The sequence below is a fragment of the Lupinus angustifolius genome, chromosome LG12 (assembly GCF_001865875.1).
Source record: "Lupinus angustifolius cultivar Tanjil chromosome LG12, LupAngTanjil_v1.0, whole genome shotgun sequence".
NCBI lineage: Eukaryota > Viridiplantae > Streptophyta > Magnoliopsida > Fabales > Fabaceae > Lupinus > Lupinus angustifolius.
In genome coordinates this window covers 6,102,990-6,118,285 of record NC_032020.1, presented here as the reverse complement: position 1 = coordinate 6,118,285, position 15,296 = coordinate 6,102,990, and the positions used below count along the sequence as shown (strand labels likewise).

Sequence of the window (15,296 nt, the reverse complement as noted above, 5' to 3'; positions counted from 1 at the left end):
GTATCGAAAATTTTGTTAATTTTTTATCTTCAACTATTTTATTTAATTTAATTTCATTTATTATATGAATTTTTATTTTTTTTAATTATTCAACAATGCCTCAGGGGCCGCCCACAAGCCCGTTAGCCCGTTTTAAAACGGACAAAGCATTGAATTTTGTCCACTAACCAATACGGACATGCACGCATCCGCTTAAATTTTACGGGCATTTACAAGCGCGGGCTAAATAGGTCGGACGACCAATTTTGCCATCTTTATTCAACAAGAAAAACGGTGAATCAATCCTCTTCTAGGTATAAGTCAAAACCGACTAACATTTATCAAATTTTGATATTATCAATTAATTTTCATTTAAAATTACAAGATTTATATGAAATGATTTAATTTTTATTAAATTATTATTATGGAGAATCAAACATTTTTACTTTTATTTTAACAAATAATTTAAATAAAAATATTTATAACATTTTTATTAATTTTTAATATTAATATAATATGGGAATGTAGTATTTCCTGGTATAAGGAGATAAGTTATCTCCTCCTACCAGTAAAATCATGACATGACATGACATGTGTCATGTTTCATCATTTTTTATAAAAATATTTTTAAAAATAAACAAAATAACACATATATCACATTTTTACTAACTAAAGGAAGTAAATTATCTTCTTAAATCAGGAAATACATTATTCTCATATAATATATACTAACTTTACAAATAACATACATTTGTAAAGTTTGAGTTGAGAATCTAAAATTGGATTTTATCCATCTTCAAAAATCAACATAAAATAAAAAATATGTTATTATAAGGAACATGGAAAAAAAGTTGAATAATAATGGAATAATGGCTTGTGATGTTTGAGGTGTGAGATTGTATGCGACTTTTGACGAAGAAGAATTGTTTCCCTATTCCAGATAACTCATCTTTCTTCCTTCACCGGTAAGCTCCTCTTCTTTACTCTCACCTTCATCAATTTTACTTTCTATCCCCTTTTCATTCATCTTTTTATTCTTTATTCTTTATTCTTTTCCACTCTTATTATTTATATTACTTCATCTATTATTGCCTCACATCACATATAATTCAATTACTGATCTCCCCGACAATAACCTTGTGGCGAATATAATGATATTCGAGTTTTATGTGCTCGGTCCGTTCATGAAAGACTGGGTTAGAGACAATTTATAAAGTTGTCGGTTAAGTACACGAGACTCTCACTTAGTAGGGTTTTGGGAGTATATATGTATGCAACCTTAGTTCCGTGCCGAGAGGCTATTTCTAGGAAGATGAGAATATGAGATAGATGTGACTAAATTTCTATACTTTTTAAGGATGAGATAAATGGGACTGTGTTTGTGTCTTTATGAATACATTGGGATCATTCTCTCCCAGTATTGAAAGTTGCACAGTAGTTTGTAACCCTATCCTTTCATTAAGAACTCTAATTTTAATGAAGACAGATTATTATAAAACATATATGAAATTTGGAAATATCACTTGCACTCGTCATTAGTTTTTGTCCTCGTGAAGTCGTGCTTCTCGTATTTATGCCATGGTTGGGACCTGCAAGTTTGTTGTGAATCTGTCATCTGTTACCATTACAAAGCTTTAACATGGTCAGTAGTTGATTTGGGTTTGATTTCTTGATAAGATTCTTGAAGACTAGTTTTTAATAATACTCCATGAGAAAAACTTAACAATCATTATACTCCTCTTAAAGTGTTTACCTGAGCAATGACCTGAATTTGAGTGTCAACCTTTATAGCAAACAAGACCCTTCCTGTCATATGTTAATGTTGTGTTACAGAACGGGAACAACTATGGTAACGATAAATTGCCTATGTGATCCCTGCGAGGATTTAATGCCGCCCGGTGCATTTTGGAGATATTTGCATAGGTTTACGATTGGACTCCCATGGTAAATGACTTTGAGACTTGATTCTATACTTGTCTGGAAGAAGTGGTCAAGTTAAAGAAATTTTAAGTATAAAAAGCTCCCTCCTCTTATATACTGCTAATATGGATCTTGATCTTTATTGCATTTGAAATCATTTCTTTTTTTCTTATCAATACACAGAATGAACCTGGCCTAAAGATTAAACATTTATAGAAATCATGTTGACACTTCCTTATTTGTTTTGCCTGTTGAGCTGATATTGCATTTTACTTTCAAGACATGATTCGTATTTACTTAGTTATTTATATTAGAAAAGAGGGTGAGCTTTGCGGAAAATTAAGGTTGTTACTTAGTGACCAATAGGTCATGGGCTCAAATCCTGGAAACAATCTCTCCGCTTGTGAGAGTAAGACTGCGTACATCTATCCTCCCCATACCTACTAAGTGGGAGCCTCGTGCACTAGTCCGCCTTTTTCTCTCTTTCCCGTGTTGATATTTACGTATTTTAATTGAAATGCTGTTTTTTCCTGCTGCTATATATTACTTTTTTTATATTAGTAACAGCTGATTTTTTCTGCAGTCTTGGGCTCAGGAGTTGGGAGGAAGCTGTCATTGCCAATTTTGCATTGACATTGACCAGACCAATTCCGAAGTGGAGTCAATAAAAGTTGCTTCCTTATTACTACCATAGTGAGCAACGGTAAAATGGTACGGCTAACTTCCCGGCTCCCCCTTTTATGTGTGAATTAAATTTAACCATCAATGTTCACTGAATGCTATTTGTTTAATGATAGGCTTCACACATGCAACTGCCTAGAACTGCCCAAATTCGCCTTGTGAGTTCACATGAGGAGGTTTATGAACCATGTGATGATTCTTTTGCACTGGTTGATGCTCTTCTAGCAGATCGCACTAACCTGCTGGAGCATCGTCCGAAATTGTGTATGGAGATAGGTTGTGGTAGTGGCTATGTTATCACTTCTCTGGCTCTTACCCTTGGACAGGAAGGTTGTGTCAGTAACTATATTGCAACTGATATCAACCCATATGCAGTGAAGGTAACCAGTGAGACACTTAAAGCACATGGGGTTGATGCAGAGTTGATAATAACAGATATTGCATCAGGACTGGAGAAACGTCTAGCAGGTTTGGTTGATGTTATGGTTGTGAATCCTCCTTATGTGCCTACCCCTGAAGATGAAGTCGGCGCTGAAGGTATTACCTCTTCTTGGGCTGGTGGGGAGAACGGCCGGAGTGTTATAGATAGGATTTTGCCTGTTGCAGACCATCTTTTGTCAGAAAAGGGATGGTTGTACATGGTCACCCTCACAGCAAACAATCCTTCTGAGATTTGTCGTCAAATGAGAAACAAAGGATATGCATCTAAGATTGTCATTCAAAGATCAACAGAGGAAGAAAGTCTCCATGTCATAAAGTTCTGGCGAGAATTTGATACTGAAGTAGATGACACAGCGGACCAATCTGTGTCTGGGTTCGTTAGCTACTTGCTTGCTCAAGTTCCTTTATTTTCATCCTGGAGAGGCAGCAATAACAACAATTAGTGCTGAATGAGATGGTAATTAATTAATCTATGTTTCTGGGATATCTTGTTTCGGCAACATGAATGTTTTGCAATTGTCCTGGCTTTCTAAATGCATAAATTCAACAGCCGATCTTTACATCACTTTGTAGGTTCAGCAATATGGATCAATGACACCATTTATTGCTATCAAAAATTAAAATTTCATCAAAACCATTTTAAGCAAGTTCCTTTTTAATGGTTTCCTCAATATTTTGTTGAACTTCCTCTATCGCTTCTAAACAAATCATCTTTCGTTTGATCTATTTTTCTTACTAGAGTCAGTTTGTTCTTGTTGTACTTAACTAAACCAACTTGGGAGGTGAGTTATGCACCTTTGTTTTTTTCTTTTCAAACATGGACAACTCCGGGAAACATGTTTCTAGAAGTGTGTTGGTTTGAAAAGAAAAAAAAAGAAGGTTGCAAAGAGAAAACCGCGAATTGAGCTGCAACAATTGAGTTGAGGTTCAGTTGGTCCACCATTTAGTAGAGTTTAGCTCATCTCCGGTATTAGAGAGTTTAGTACTGGAATATGAGGAGAAAGAGAATTTTATAAATTTTTATTAAAAAAATAACTTAAAATCATGACCGTTTAAATATTAATTTTTGTTGCGTACCACAATCCCCATCCAGCTCTAAGCTATCCGGTATCGGAGAAACTAGTGTTGGATGTGGATTATGATACATGGCAAACATTAATCTTTAACGATCATGATTTTAAGTTATTTTTTCAATAAAAAAAGTTTCTTTCTTCTCATATTTTAGTATTGGACTCTCCAATACCAGAGAGGAACTAAACTCCATGGACCTATATCTTACAGCTTATACTCTCATGCATTTTGGCAAAAAATTCGAGTTTATTTCATTAATTTTCCTTGCAAGTTGCAACGATTATAAGAAATATTATGGTTATCCTTATTTTCAAACGCGGTAACTCAAATTTTCCCAATTAGTTTTATCAATAAAAATAAAGGTTCATTTATAACAAGATCATATTCCATTTTTTTAATTCTAATGCATTTCTATTTTCTAAATAAATACAATAGGACCACAATTGACAAAGTTGTAATTTTCCTTGCAGATAGTGATGATAATGACAACAATTGAATCACCCTCTGCATAATTTATGGTTTGGGAGGATTGCACAGAAGATTAGAGCAAAACTAACCCAAATAAGTGAGATGTAAAAGGTAGTAGAAAAAACTCCTTTGTTTTTAGCATCACACTTAATTCTGATAGCTTTGCTCAAAACTTTCTTGTCACATTCTCAAATCATCAATCATGCTAAGGTTGGTTCAGTTCAGTATTATTATAATCATCACTTTCATTGAAAATTACATTATTGTTGTCCTGTTCTTCCATGCTTATTTAGAAACACTTAAATGCATTTTTTTTACATTCAGAAGAGGAATATGACCCCGTTGCTCCAAATGAAGTTTTATTTACAGTATGGTGGTTAGAAGAAGCTCTAATAGAGACTGTGGCAGCAAGAATGTTAGAGTGGATTGAGGGTAATAGACTAATAGCAGTAACAAACCACATTAGAGTGGAATAGCAATTGTGTTGCGTTTTAGTAGATGATCTAAATGATAGTTGAACATGAGAGGAAATAGATTATAGATTAAAGTATCTTATATTGGATAGATAGTAATTAGAGGAGTATTTTGGTATTTTATAGGCTCAAGATCATCGTCTCCAACTCCTCTAAATGTTTCATGAAGTTTCTAAATGATACAAGTTATATTTAGCTTGCTATGACTCTCTACATACAAGCTAGATTTTATTTTCCTTGCCATGTGCATATAGAATTCTCTAGAAAAATGGTGGAAATTTTAATATCTACTAGATACAATTTTCTAAAACTGTCTTAGAATTCTTTGTAGGATGTTCTCGCCCTCTCTCCCTCCTGTATTACGCCCAAATGATATTGTTGAATTCCAAGTTAGAACTTCTACAATATTCTATAATCTATATTTGAAGTAGTTACAAGTCTCCTTCTGGGCCTTGTTAGAGGACTTCTGATCGAGAATCTTGCTACCTCTTGTGTTATGTGTTGATCTTCATGCCGGTCTTGTTCGAGACTTATGATAGGAACTCTATATTGTACCTCAAATCTTTTTCTTAGGCTTGTATTCAAGCATAGCGTGAGAGTCCACATGTCTTCCATCTTTAGTCATTACATGGGCTTGTGTTCCTTATCTAAGATTGAGTCTCATATGTCACATGTCTAAAGAACTTAGACAAATATAGATGATAGTTGGGTTGAGTCTGCCATGTCTCTAGAAAACTTTAGAAGTAGTTTAGTATTGGTAGAAGATTCTTTAGAATAATAGGGTGTTGTTATTAGACTACATGTATGGAACAGTAGTTGAATGAGTATACCCAATATATGATATGATGTAACTCTGATTTTACTTGTTGGTTTTAGTGGTTGATGGAAATAACAGTTCAACATGATAGGAGTAGATCATAGATTGGATATATAATAATAGTATGAGTATTTTGGTGGTTTGAAAGGACATAAATATGCATACATGGTATAACTTTCTTCATTTTACACATGTATAATTGATTCTAGTTGCCTCTATATATGTACTCAATATCAACACCTTCAACTTCTCTAATGGTTTGTTAAGTTTCCAGACAATGCAAAATATATCTGGCTGGAACTTTCTACATACAAATGCCACATGTTATAGAATTTTTTACAAAATTGTGCACATTTCAACAAAAATGGTTGGGGGTAGAGAAAGGCTTGCTTGGGCCATTGTTTTAAAAGTCGAACATCGAAGGTATTGATTCATGGTTAATGGTTCCATTATCGAAGAGCCATTTTTTTGTACTACCAATGGGATTTTCTCATCATTTAGGTAAGGAACTAATCTTCTTTTGGGGTATGTGACTGCCCCTTCCAACAAATGTCACTCCCAGTAATTGAACCATTGACGTTTTGGTAATCTCGGGGGGCTTTATAGACCAACGCTTTGTGGATAATGAACTAATCTCTTTCGGGTTTCGTGTCTGCCCTTTTCAACAAGTGTCGCTCTACTATTGGTCTATGAAAGAGCCGGTTGATTATATATATTAAGTGATTTAAATTAAAGTAGGTATTTTGTGAATTCTGATGGAAATAATATAATCTAATATGATGGACTCCTTGTGTTCATATCACAGCAAGTTTCCTTAATGCTTGAATTTTTTTCTCCAAACATCTCCTTATCATTTCCAACTAACTTGGAATAGAAACTTGAGGATTCAACATTTGTGGTAGATTGCAATCTTCATTGATATAACAAAAACTTAAACATGGATTAATATTAGTAGTGTGTGGAGAAAACGTTTGACCAAATTTTAAATGATGGATTTTAAATGTATAGGTCATTTGCACTTGTGAGCTATAACTTCGGCTTATGATGAAATATAGAGATTTGTGTGCTTAGAGAAGCCACAAAACTTGTTCTCAAGTTCCACACCTAAAACAAAAATGCTTTGACTTGTTTTGATTGGGAGCATCACGCGGTGATCCCTTCTTTAGGGTTATCATGGCTTAACAACTTTAGTAACTAAAAATAATAGAGTGTAAAAAACTCTCAATAATAAATATTTTGAGTTTAATTAAAAATGTATAGTAAATAATAGGTTGATGATACATAAAATTCTTATATTGTCATTTGGTACTACCTTCTCATATTTTATTTACAATAATGATTATCAATTTTTTCGTGCAAATTTATTAGTTTTATAATTTCATTGAACTTGTAAAATGGAAAGTAATGATTAAGAGTTTAAAGCCCAAAATAATAAATTAAACATTTTGATTATTTTTAAACAAACAATATTTTAGATTTTCAATATCAAATTTGTTCATAAAAATGTTAACAAGTGTTACTGAAATATGTTTTTTTTTCACGTTTCGAGAAGTATTAGACTTGTTTTTCTAAGATTGATTTAATTCCTTTATATTCATTAAATATTGTCTTTAGTCGTTAACCTAAACCAAAACAAAATATTAAATTTGATATTTTTATTTGGGCTTTGCTATACATTGCCCAAATATTGTAAACTTAACCTTGAAAAGTTATACATTTAATAAAACAAGATTAAGTTTTTTAGTTTTCCAACATTGTCTTTATACTTTTGGTTCGGATAATATTTATATAACATGATTATATTATTGACCTAAACATGAGATGATCTTAAACCCCTCTTGATCCTTGGGAGTCTTTCACCGTGTAACCTAACCCTGAGAGTTAGTCTTCATTGCTATGCAACTTGGATCCTTATTGTAGCCTTCATTGCTTCATACTTTTTCCCTCCTTGTTCTGGAAATTGTGATGGTTAAGATTGTGAATCTTGTTCTTGAAACTGGGGAAATTAAGTCCTGGAATGTTTGAGAATTGCATAATGTTCATTATGTTATCAATTAGATGGAAAGAATTATCTCAAATTGTCTCAACTAATTGAGTCTATCTTAAAAGAAAAAAGAAAGGTCAATCATTTGAATGATGATGCCCCTTATGAAAAGAATATCAAGTTCAAATCATGGGACTAAGAAGACTCTATGATTATGGAATGGTTGTGGAATTAAATGGTCTCCGAAAATAAGTAAGACTATGTCAGAGTTGTAGTTCAACAACGCGTATTTTAGATGTATAACAACACTTCCTTGCACTTTCTGTTTGACCGCAGTAGTATATTGTCACCATTAACAACGCTTTTAATACGTTGTTGTATTGCATATATACAACAACGCATCACAGAAAAAGCGTTGTCATATTTGCATACATACAATAACGCATTGTACACAAAGCGCTGTCATATATGTTACACATAAACAACACATTTTATAGGCATTATTAACAATGCTTATTCTTACGACGTTGTATTGCATATCTATAATAGCGCATTAGTAGATAAGCGATGTTGTGTCATTCATAAATATTCTCAAACAACACCTTAATACAATAACGAAGCACATACATTATTGCAGATTATGTTGCTATGCTAACTTCCGTTATTGCTGAAATCTCAAAGTCCAATATACAATAATTGATTTGATGGAAAGTTTGTTGTGTTTTGTTGACCTGTTTCTTTTTGTATTCGATTATCGATTATTCATTTGATAATTGATTATCTGGTTGGTTGTGTTAGTTAGTTAGCATCTAGTTATCCAAATTCAGTTTTATATTCGATAATAATCGATTATATGGCCAGTTAGTTAGTTAGGATTTGGTTATCCAAAGTCTTGTATATATATTAAGTCTTTGGCTTCCATTGTTAATAAGAAAGAGGAAGAAGTATTATTCATTGAAATTTTTTATATGGTATCAAGAGCTAGCAATCAAGAAAATCTTCCACTCATACTCTTCTTCTTCACAAAAATATCAAAACTCTTTCAGAGGTATTGTTGTGCTCTTTCTCAACATCCTTGCAGCCAACAAATTCATCATCTTGTACAAAGCAACTTCAAATGGCTAACAATAAATTAGAAAATCAAGGAACATTACTTTTAAGAGGTGATTCTCAAAATCCCTCTAGCCTCTACTATCTGCACCTTGGAGAAAGTCCAAGGATTGTTCTTGTATCCCCTCCTCTTGAAGAAATGAATTGTCATTCTTGGAGCAAAGCTATGAGAAGAGCTCTTTCATCCAAGAATAAGATCAAATTTGTTGATGGCTCCATTGTTGTCCCTAAGTTTAATGATCATGGGTATGACATTTGGGAAAGATACAACAACATGGTTGTTTCTTGGATTACAAGGTCGTCCCTTTCCCCTCAAATTGTCCAAAGCACAATTTACATAGATAATGCTCATGATTTGTGGCAAGACTTGAAAGAAAGGTTCACCAAAAGGGACTACTTTAGATTCTCTGACCTCTTACAAGAAATCCACTCAATAAGACAAGGTGAAAGAGACATAAGTGAATATTTTATTGCTTTGAAAACTCTATGAGATGAGTTGGAATCCCTAAGGCCAACACCTCATTGCAAATGTGAAGTGCAATGTGGATGTGACCTGATGCAAAATGTAAAAAACTACAAATAAACCGAGTATGTCATATGCTTCCTGAAAGGGCTAAACGACAATATGCTCAGCTCACATTCATACTCCAACATATTGGGACCTCACCACTTACACACACTGTGAATCAATTAAGCTTGACCACCATAGATAGCTCCACTGATGGGGATGACAATCATCATATTTCAGGTAAAAACCAGCCCTGGATCCTAGATATTGGGCTAGTGACCATGTAAGTCCACATGCCTTCAATTTCATCAATTTTAGGCCTATTAAGCCTATTACTATAAGGCTGTCAAATGGATCAACTACGATTGCTAAACATTGTGGCACTATTAAGCTATGTGCTAAATTGATTTTATATAATGTTCTAATTGTGTCAAACTTCAAGTACAACTTTGTTTCTTGTAACAAACTTGTTAAATCTCTTAATTGCAGTTTAACCTTTGATGCTTCACATTGTTTAATCCAAGATATGATTAACTTGAGGATGACTAGACATGCTAAAGCTTCTAATGGACTTTATGCACTCAAGATGACTCCTCAAGTACGATGCTTAACTCTGCAAAATGCTAGTTTACTTGTAATCAAAGAACTTAGTATACATTTCTTTGATCTTATGACATTTTAGGTTAGGACATCCCTCACATTTAATTTTAGACAATGTATGCAAACTTTTTTCTTATGTCCAGCTGCCAAAATATAACCAATAATAATGTAATTAGATATATGTATACAAAACATAACCAATAATATACTTACAAATTAATAATATATACAATTTTTTCTTTATTCATCTATACCTCACTTGAGAAGCTCAGTATAGATACAAAGACTTCAATTATTGTTATATGAAAAATTTTCTGAACAAAATTGTATTAAATTTGTAAATGAGATTTTTTTTCCAAATATAATCATCCTACCATCTCAAAATAAAATACTTATACTTTATACAATTTATTTATAAAATTTTGAATTACATATTTTATTTTCATAGCAAAAAAAAAACAAATATTTTATGTAAAGATCTAAAATTAATCTTTGAAAAACCTTATAATTTATTATAAGTAAGTTTTTATTATTTAGTATAAATGAGCAGTCACCAGTAAGGAGGTATATAATTTTTTTTACACGAGGTACGTAAGTTTTATTTTGTCTCATATTTGCAGTTTAATATTATTCTGATCAACTTTTGTGATGTATAATTTATTTATGATTTTTAAAGTGGACACTACTAATATTTTGAGTAAATACACTTGACAAGAAGTTTTAGCCTAATTACACTAATTATCTTTCATTTTAAAAGCATTGTACTCACATTCCTATAGGGTATCCCCATACTGTATTTATGGATTAGAGATTATTTGTGCATATGTAAAATAAGGAACGAAAATTATATGTTCTATTACCTATTTATGTTCAACCTAATTAAAAAATGTCAAAACGAAACCTAATATTTTATGAAAATTTGGTTGCATAGAGATAAACAAACATAGTTTTTTTTTTGTACATTTTAATTTTGTTCTAAACTAACATTGTGAAATATGTAATTATACTAAGAGAATAATGTATCTCCTTATATAAGGAGATAACTTATCTCCTCTAGCCAATAAAAATGTGACATGTGTGCTATTTTGTTTATTTTTTAAAACATTGTGAAATATGTAATTATACTAAGAGAATAATGTATCTTCTTATATAAGGAGATAACTTATCTCCTCTAGCCAATAAAAATTTGACATGTGTGTTATTTTGTTTATTTTTTAAAATATTTTTATTGAAAATGATGAAACATGAAACATGTCATGATTTCACTGGCAGGAGGAGATAACTTATCTCCTCACACAAGGAGATACTCCATTCCCTTATACTAAATATGAGAGTTGGTATCAACAGATGTTGGTTCAAGTGATATATTTTTTATTCTCTTTAAGCAAGTTTCGGGTTTGAGTCTTGTGGATGAAAAAAAAATTGTCTCAAGTGCGAAGATATCTGTGAGACGAAAAAAATACCAGAGTTGGTATAGTTTAATACAATGTTTATATATTATTTTTAAGTGTATAAATATGATTACAACGTATGTACCCAAAAAATATGATTTCAATGTGACATTTTTTTCTCTATTTTTAAACCTTGATAGTTTTTCTATTTTCTAATTATATGGCAGAAAAAGAAGATAGAAGGAAAATAGTGAACAGTGAGAGGGACTGAGAGAGTGAAATCAATGGAGGTAGGGATGCTCCCAATCTCTGCTTCAAAGAGAGGAAAACTCTTGTCAACTGGCTACACCACTCTTCTTTCCATTTCACGCGCCTCACTCGCCGACCTTGCTCGAGGTTTCATCATTTCTATATAACCTTTCATTTTCCTTCTCTACAACTTTATATGTTTAAAAAAATTATTTTTTCAATTTTTATCACATACCCATTTCCTCATTTGAACAGATTTACAAGTTTCTGAAGATGAAGCTTCTGAAATTATGAAATGTGCTTCCAAAACTAGTACTTTGGACCTATCAACTGGGACTCACACCACCACTGTTGTTAATGGTATGTGTTGATTCTTTGATGTGTATGTAGTTTTGTTTTCAATTTTTCATTTCAAATTTCTTTTAGCTAGTGAATAGTGATCACTATTTTTAGATTGTTTTTTTTATGTGTATATAAATTGTACATGTTCGTTTAAAAGGCCACAATGTACCAACTTCCTAAGGACTTGTTGTCGAGTCTTGTAAGTGATAATTGGTGTCAGGAGTCATAAGATGATAAGATGATTATGGTAAAGGGTTTAAGGAATGGAGTGATAAAGAGGTTGAGGGTTCGAGTTCACCTACCACAAATATTAACATATTAACATTTGTCTATAAAAAATGGTAATAGGTGTCGGGAGAGCTTTTCCCCTTAAATAGGCCGGGGTACGAATTGACTTTTGGATATGGATCTTTTTTTGGGTGAAGTGATAAGAACTACAATGTATTTGGTCAAAAGGTAAATGTTTCAGAGAGATTAAGGATAGAAAAGCTCCTTTCAGCTGTGTGTATTCTTGGGTTGCATTATGCACATGAAAATTAAAGCTGCTACCATTGCCAAATAATTGTAGTTTACCCATCATTGCTTTCCCAAAAGTATCCCCTTTTGAGTATGTGAAGATTACTGATAGGAGTGAGCCATGCAGGTACCAAGAGCCTATGTACATTGAGAAAGTTAACAGACTTCTATTTGTTTGGCAATAAGTGCTTTGGTTACCTCATATGTAGCAATAAGTTCTTTTTTTGGTATAACCAAGTGTATTATCCCCTTACCTTATGGAAGAGGGTTGAGTGCGTGACTGCCTCTCCCAACAAGTGTGGCTCTCAGGAACCGAATCTTTGACCTTTGGCCTAGTAAAATACCTAAGAATCTAGTGAGACCTTACATAACTGGACCAATGTCTCGTTGGTTACCTCACATGTGACCTTTTCTTGCCATTGAAATATGTATGTTTTTGCATTCTTTTAGTATCATGTGAATTGAATTCATTCCATTATGTTCTAAAGAGCATGATCTCATCAACCATATGGAACAATCATGTGTCACTCAGGTGGTCAAACTGCTTGGGCTATGCTCAACGAAGAAAAGTTTTCTCTTCACATTACCACATCTTGTGTTGATCTGGATAACATTCTTTGTGGAGGGATTAATTGCAAAGAAGTCACTGAAATAGGTTAGTGACTGTTTTGGTTTCTCTAAATATTAATTATTATGAAACCCATAATCATGACTTCCAATTAAGTATACATTACTCAACGTGTCTTTGAGCATGACTACTCAGCAGATTTATTCTATCTTTCTTCCCTTGTCTGGTTTACAATATGATTCTTTGTAGGCGGAGTTCCCGGCATTGGTAAAACACAAATTGGGTATGCTTTGTCGTCCCAATTTCCCCTACCATGTTGTTCTTGTTTCTTCGCATCCTAAATTGTGAACCATTTTGGTTATACATAGTAGTAAAGTGTGTTTACTTTTGCAGGATTCAACTTGCAGTAAATGTTCAGATTCCACCAGAATATGGTGGCTTAGGTGGGAAGGCAATATACATTGGTAAGAGCTTTAATTAGTTTCTAACGCTCATTCAGCATTTGATAATGTCATTGATTGCATTTCTTGATCCTGTGTAATAATACTCAGACACTGAAGGAAGCTTTATGGTTGAACGTGTTTTACAAATTGCTGAAGCATGCATAGAAGACATGTCAGAATATAGCAACCACTTTCGCAAGGACTTTCAAGCTAGTGAAGTCAAAATGCACCCTAATAATATCCTTGAAAATATATTCTACTTTCGAGTTTGCAGCTACACTGAGCAAATTGCTTTGGTGAACTACTTAGACAAATTCATCACAGAGCATAAAGATGTACGTTTAGCATTTCATTGATTGAATCAATATTGTTTTAGCTAAGGTCTTTAAGATGATTCTTGATATTTAGCTGCCTTATTCCTTCAATTTATAGACTTTCTAGGATTGTAGACTATGGAAGTACTCTTGCTTTGGCTTTCTTTCCTTTTGCTTATAGTCAATTGTTTTAGTACATCGTAAGTATTCCATCATGTTTTTGAATGCACTATTCCAGGTAAAGATCATCATTATCGACAGTGTTACTTTCCATTTCCGCCAAGACTTTGATGATATGGCTCTCCGGACTCGATTACTTAGTGCAATGGCTTTAAAGTTGATGAAGCTTGCAAGCAAGTTCTGTTTGGCTGTAAGAATCAATTTATTCTGCTTACCAGAAAAGTGTTTTGTATTGAACTTAAATCTTTCATTGCACACAAATCACTTTCCCGTAATTTGAGTTGACGAACTTGAAGCATGATGATATAAGTTTTCTTTACAGAAGACTTCCTTTGCTTGATATTCAGACCACTTTTGCTTTCTCTATTGTCTTCTTTCATAACCTTTTAACTTTCAATTATTAATTTGCTTTTCTGGAAGGTTGTTCTGTTGAATCAAGTAACAACCAAACATATTGATGGTTCATTTCAGTTGACCCTAGCTCTAGGTAAGTGTTATTTCACCTTTCACATCTCTCACTTGGACTTTTAGCTTATATGACCAATATTTTTTTTGTCCCTTGGTCAAAGGTTGTTATTTTATTTCTTTATTGAAGGTTTGTTTTAACAATTCTGAACAGGTGATAGTTGGTCACATTCATGCACAAACAGGATCATCTTATTCTGGAATGGTAATGACCGGCATGCATTTATCGACAAGTCCCCCTCGCTTAAATCAGCATCAGCACAATATTCTGTGACACCTAAGGGGATCCGAAATTCTACTTCATGCAAACGAATCAAGATGATGTAAGATTTTTGATTAGGAAGACAACCTTAAACTCTACTTTCCCCCACCATTGTTTGTTCCTTTTTCATATTCCAGGACATAACAAGATTATACATCATGCTTCTTTTTTTAGGCTTTCCTACAATACCAACTTTGTGTAAGCCTAGAAGTGTAGTGATTTTAAGGGCTGGTTATATATTCAATATTGAATTTTTTTACATATTGATTAGTGAAATCCCATTGAATTCACAATTTTGAATCATGTGGGTTTTGTATATATTATAAAAAATGTAAATATGATGCATGTTTCATGTCCCATCTTCTAATGTGGACTTTGAATCATTCAGTTATAAATGTGCACATAAAGCATCACTAGAATGGTACGTTTGAGTTGGAATATTGAAAAGAATACATGTAAGGAAGTGAAAACTAATGATGGATCATGCATGATATGATGTTACTTTGTTTCATTA

The 15,296-nt window shown here is 32.9% G+C and overlaps 2 protein-coding genes and 1 long non-coding RNA gene across 7 annotated transcripts; 2 read left to right on the top strand and 1 right to left on the bottom strand.

The window, feature by feature from the left end:
* LOC109362246 (hemK methyltransferase family member 2) lies at positions 856–5,110 on the top strand. 5 transcript variants are annotated; one of them, XM_019607901.1, is made up of 4 exons: positions 856–944; positions 2,495–2,610; positions 2,697–3,478; positions 4,885–5,110. In XM_019607901.1, exons 2-3 carry the CDS (start codon positions 2,608–2,610, stop codon positions 3,462–3,464), a joined length of 771 nt encoding a protein of 256 aa, XP_019463446.1. In that variant the 5' UTR covers positions 856–944; positions 2,495–2,607; the 3' UTR covers positions 3,465–3,478; positions 4,885–5,110. The 5 variants fall into 5 exon arrangements, with proteins under 5 accessions (XP_019463446.1, XP_019463441.1, XP_019463442.1 ...); XM_019607896.1 differs by lacking the exon at positions 4,885–5,110 and adding an exon at positions 4,563–4,669; XM_019607897.1 differs by lacking the exon at positions 4,885–5,110 and having other exon boundaries at positions 2,496–2,610; positions 2,697–3,704.
* Positions 1,432–2,200, bottom strand: LOC109362247. Its single transcript, XR_002109381.1, has 2 exons — positions 1,602–2,200; positions 1,432–1,568 (listed from the first exon to the last, which is right to left on the bottom strand). It is a non-coding gene; the product is annotated as an uncharacterized LOC109362247 (long non-coding RNA).
* On the top strand, positions 11,661–15,043 carry LOC109362244 (DNA repair protein RAD51 homolog 3). The gene is made up of 9 exons (XM_019607895.1): positions 11,661–11,839; positions 11,948–12,052; positions 13,083–13,205; positions 13,368–13,401; positions 13,512–13,582; positions 13,670–13,896; positions 14,114–14,245; positions 14,476–14,542; positions 14,675–15,043. Exons 1-9 carry the CDS (start codon positions 11,728–11,730, stop codon positions 14,845–14,847), a joined length of 1,044 nt encoding a protein of 347 aa, XP_019463440.1. The 5' UTR covers positions 11,661–11,727; the 3' UTR covers positions 14,848–15,043.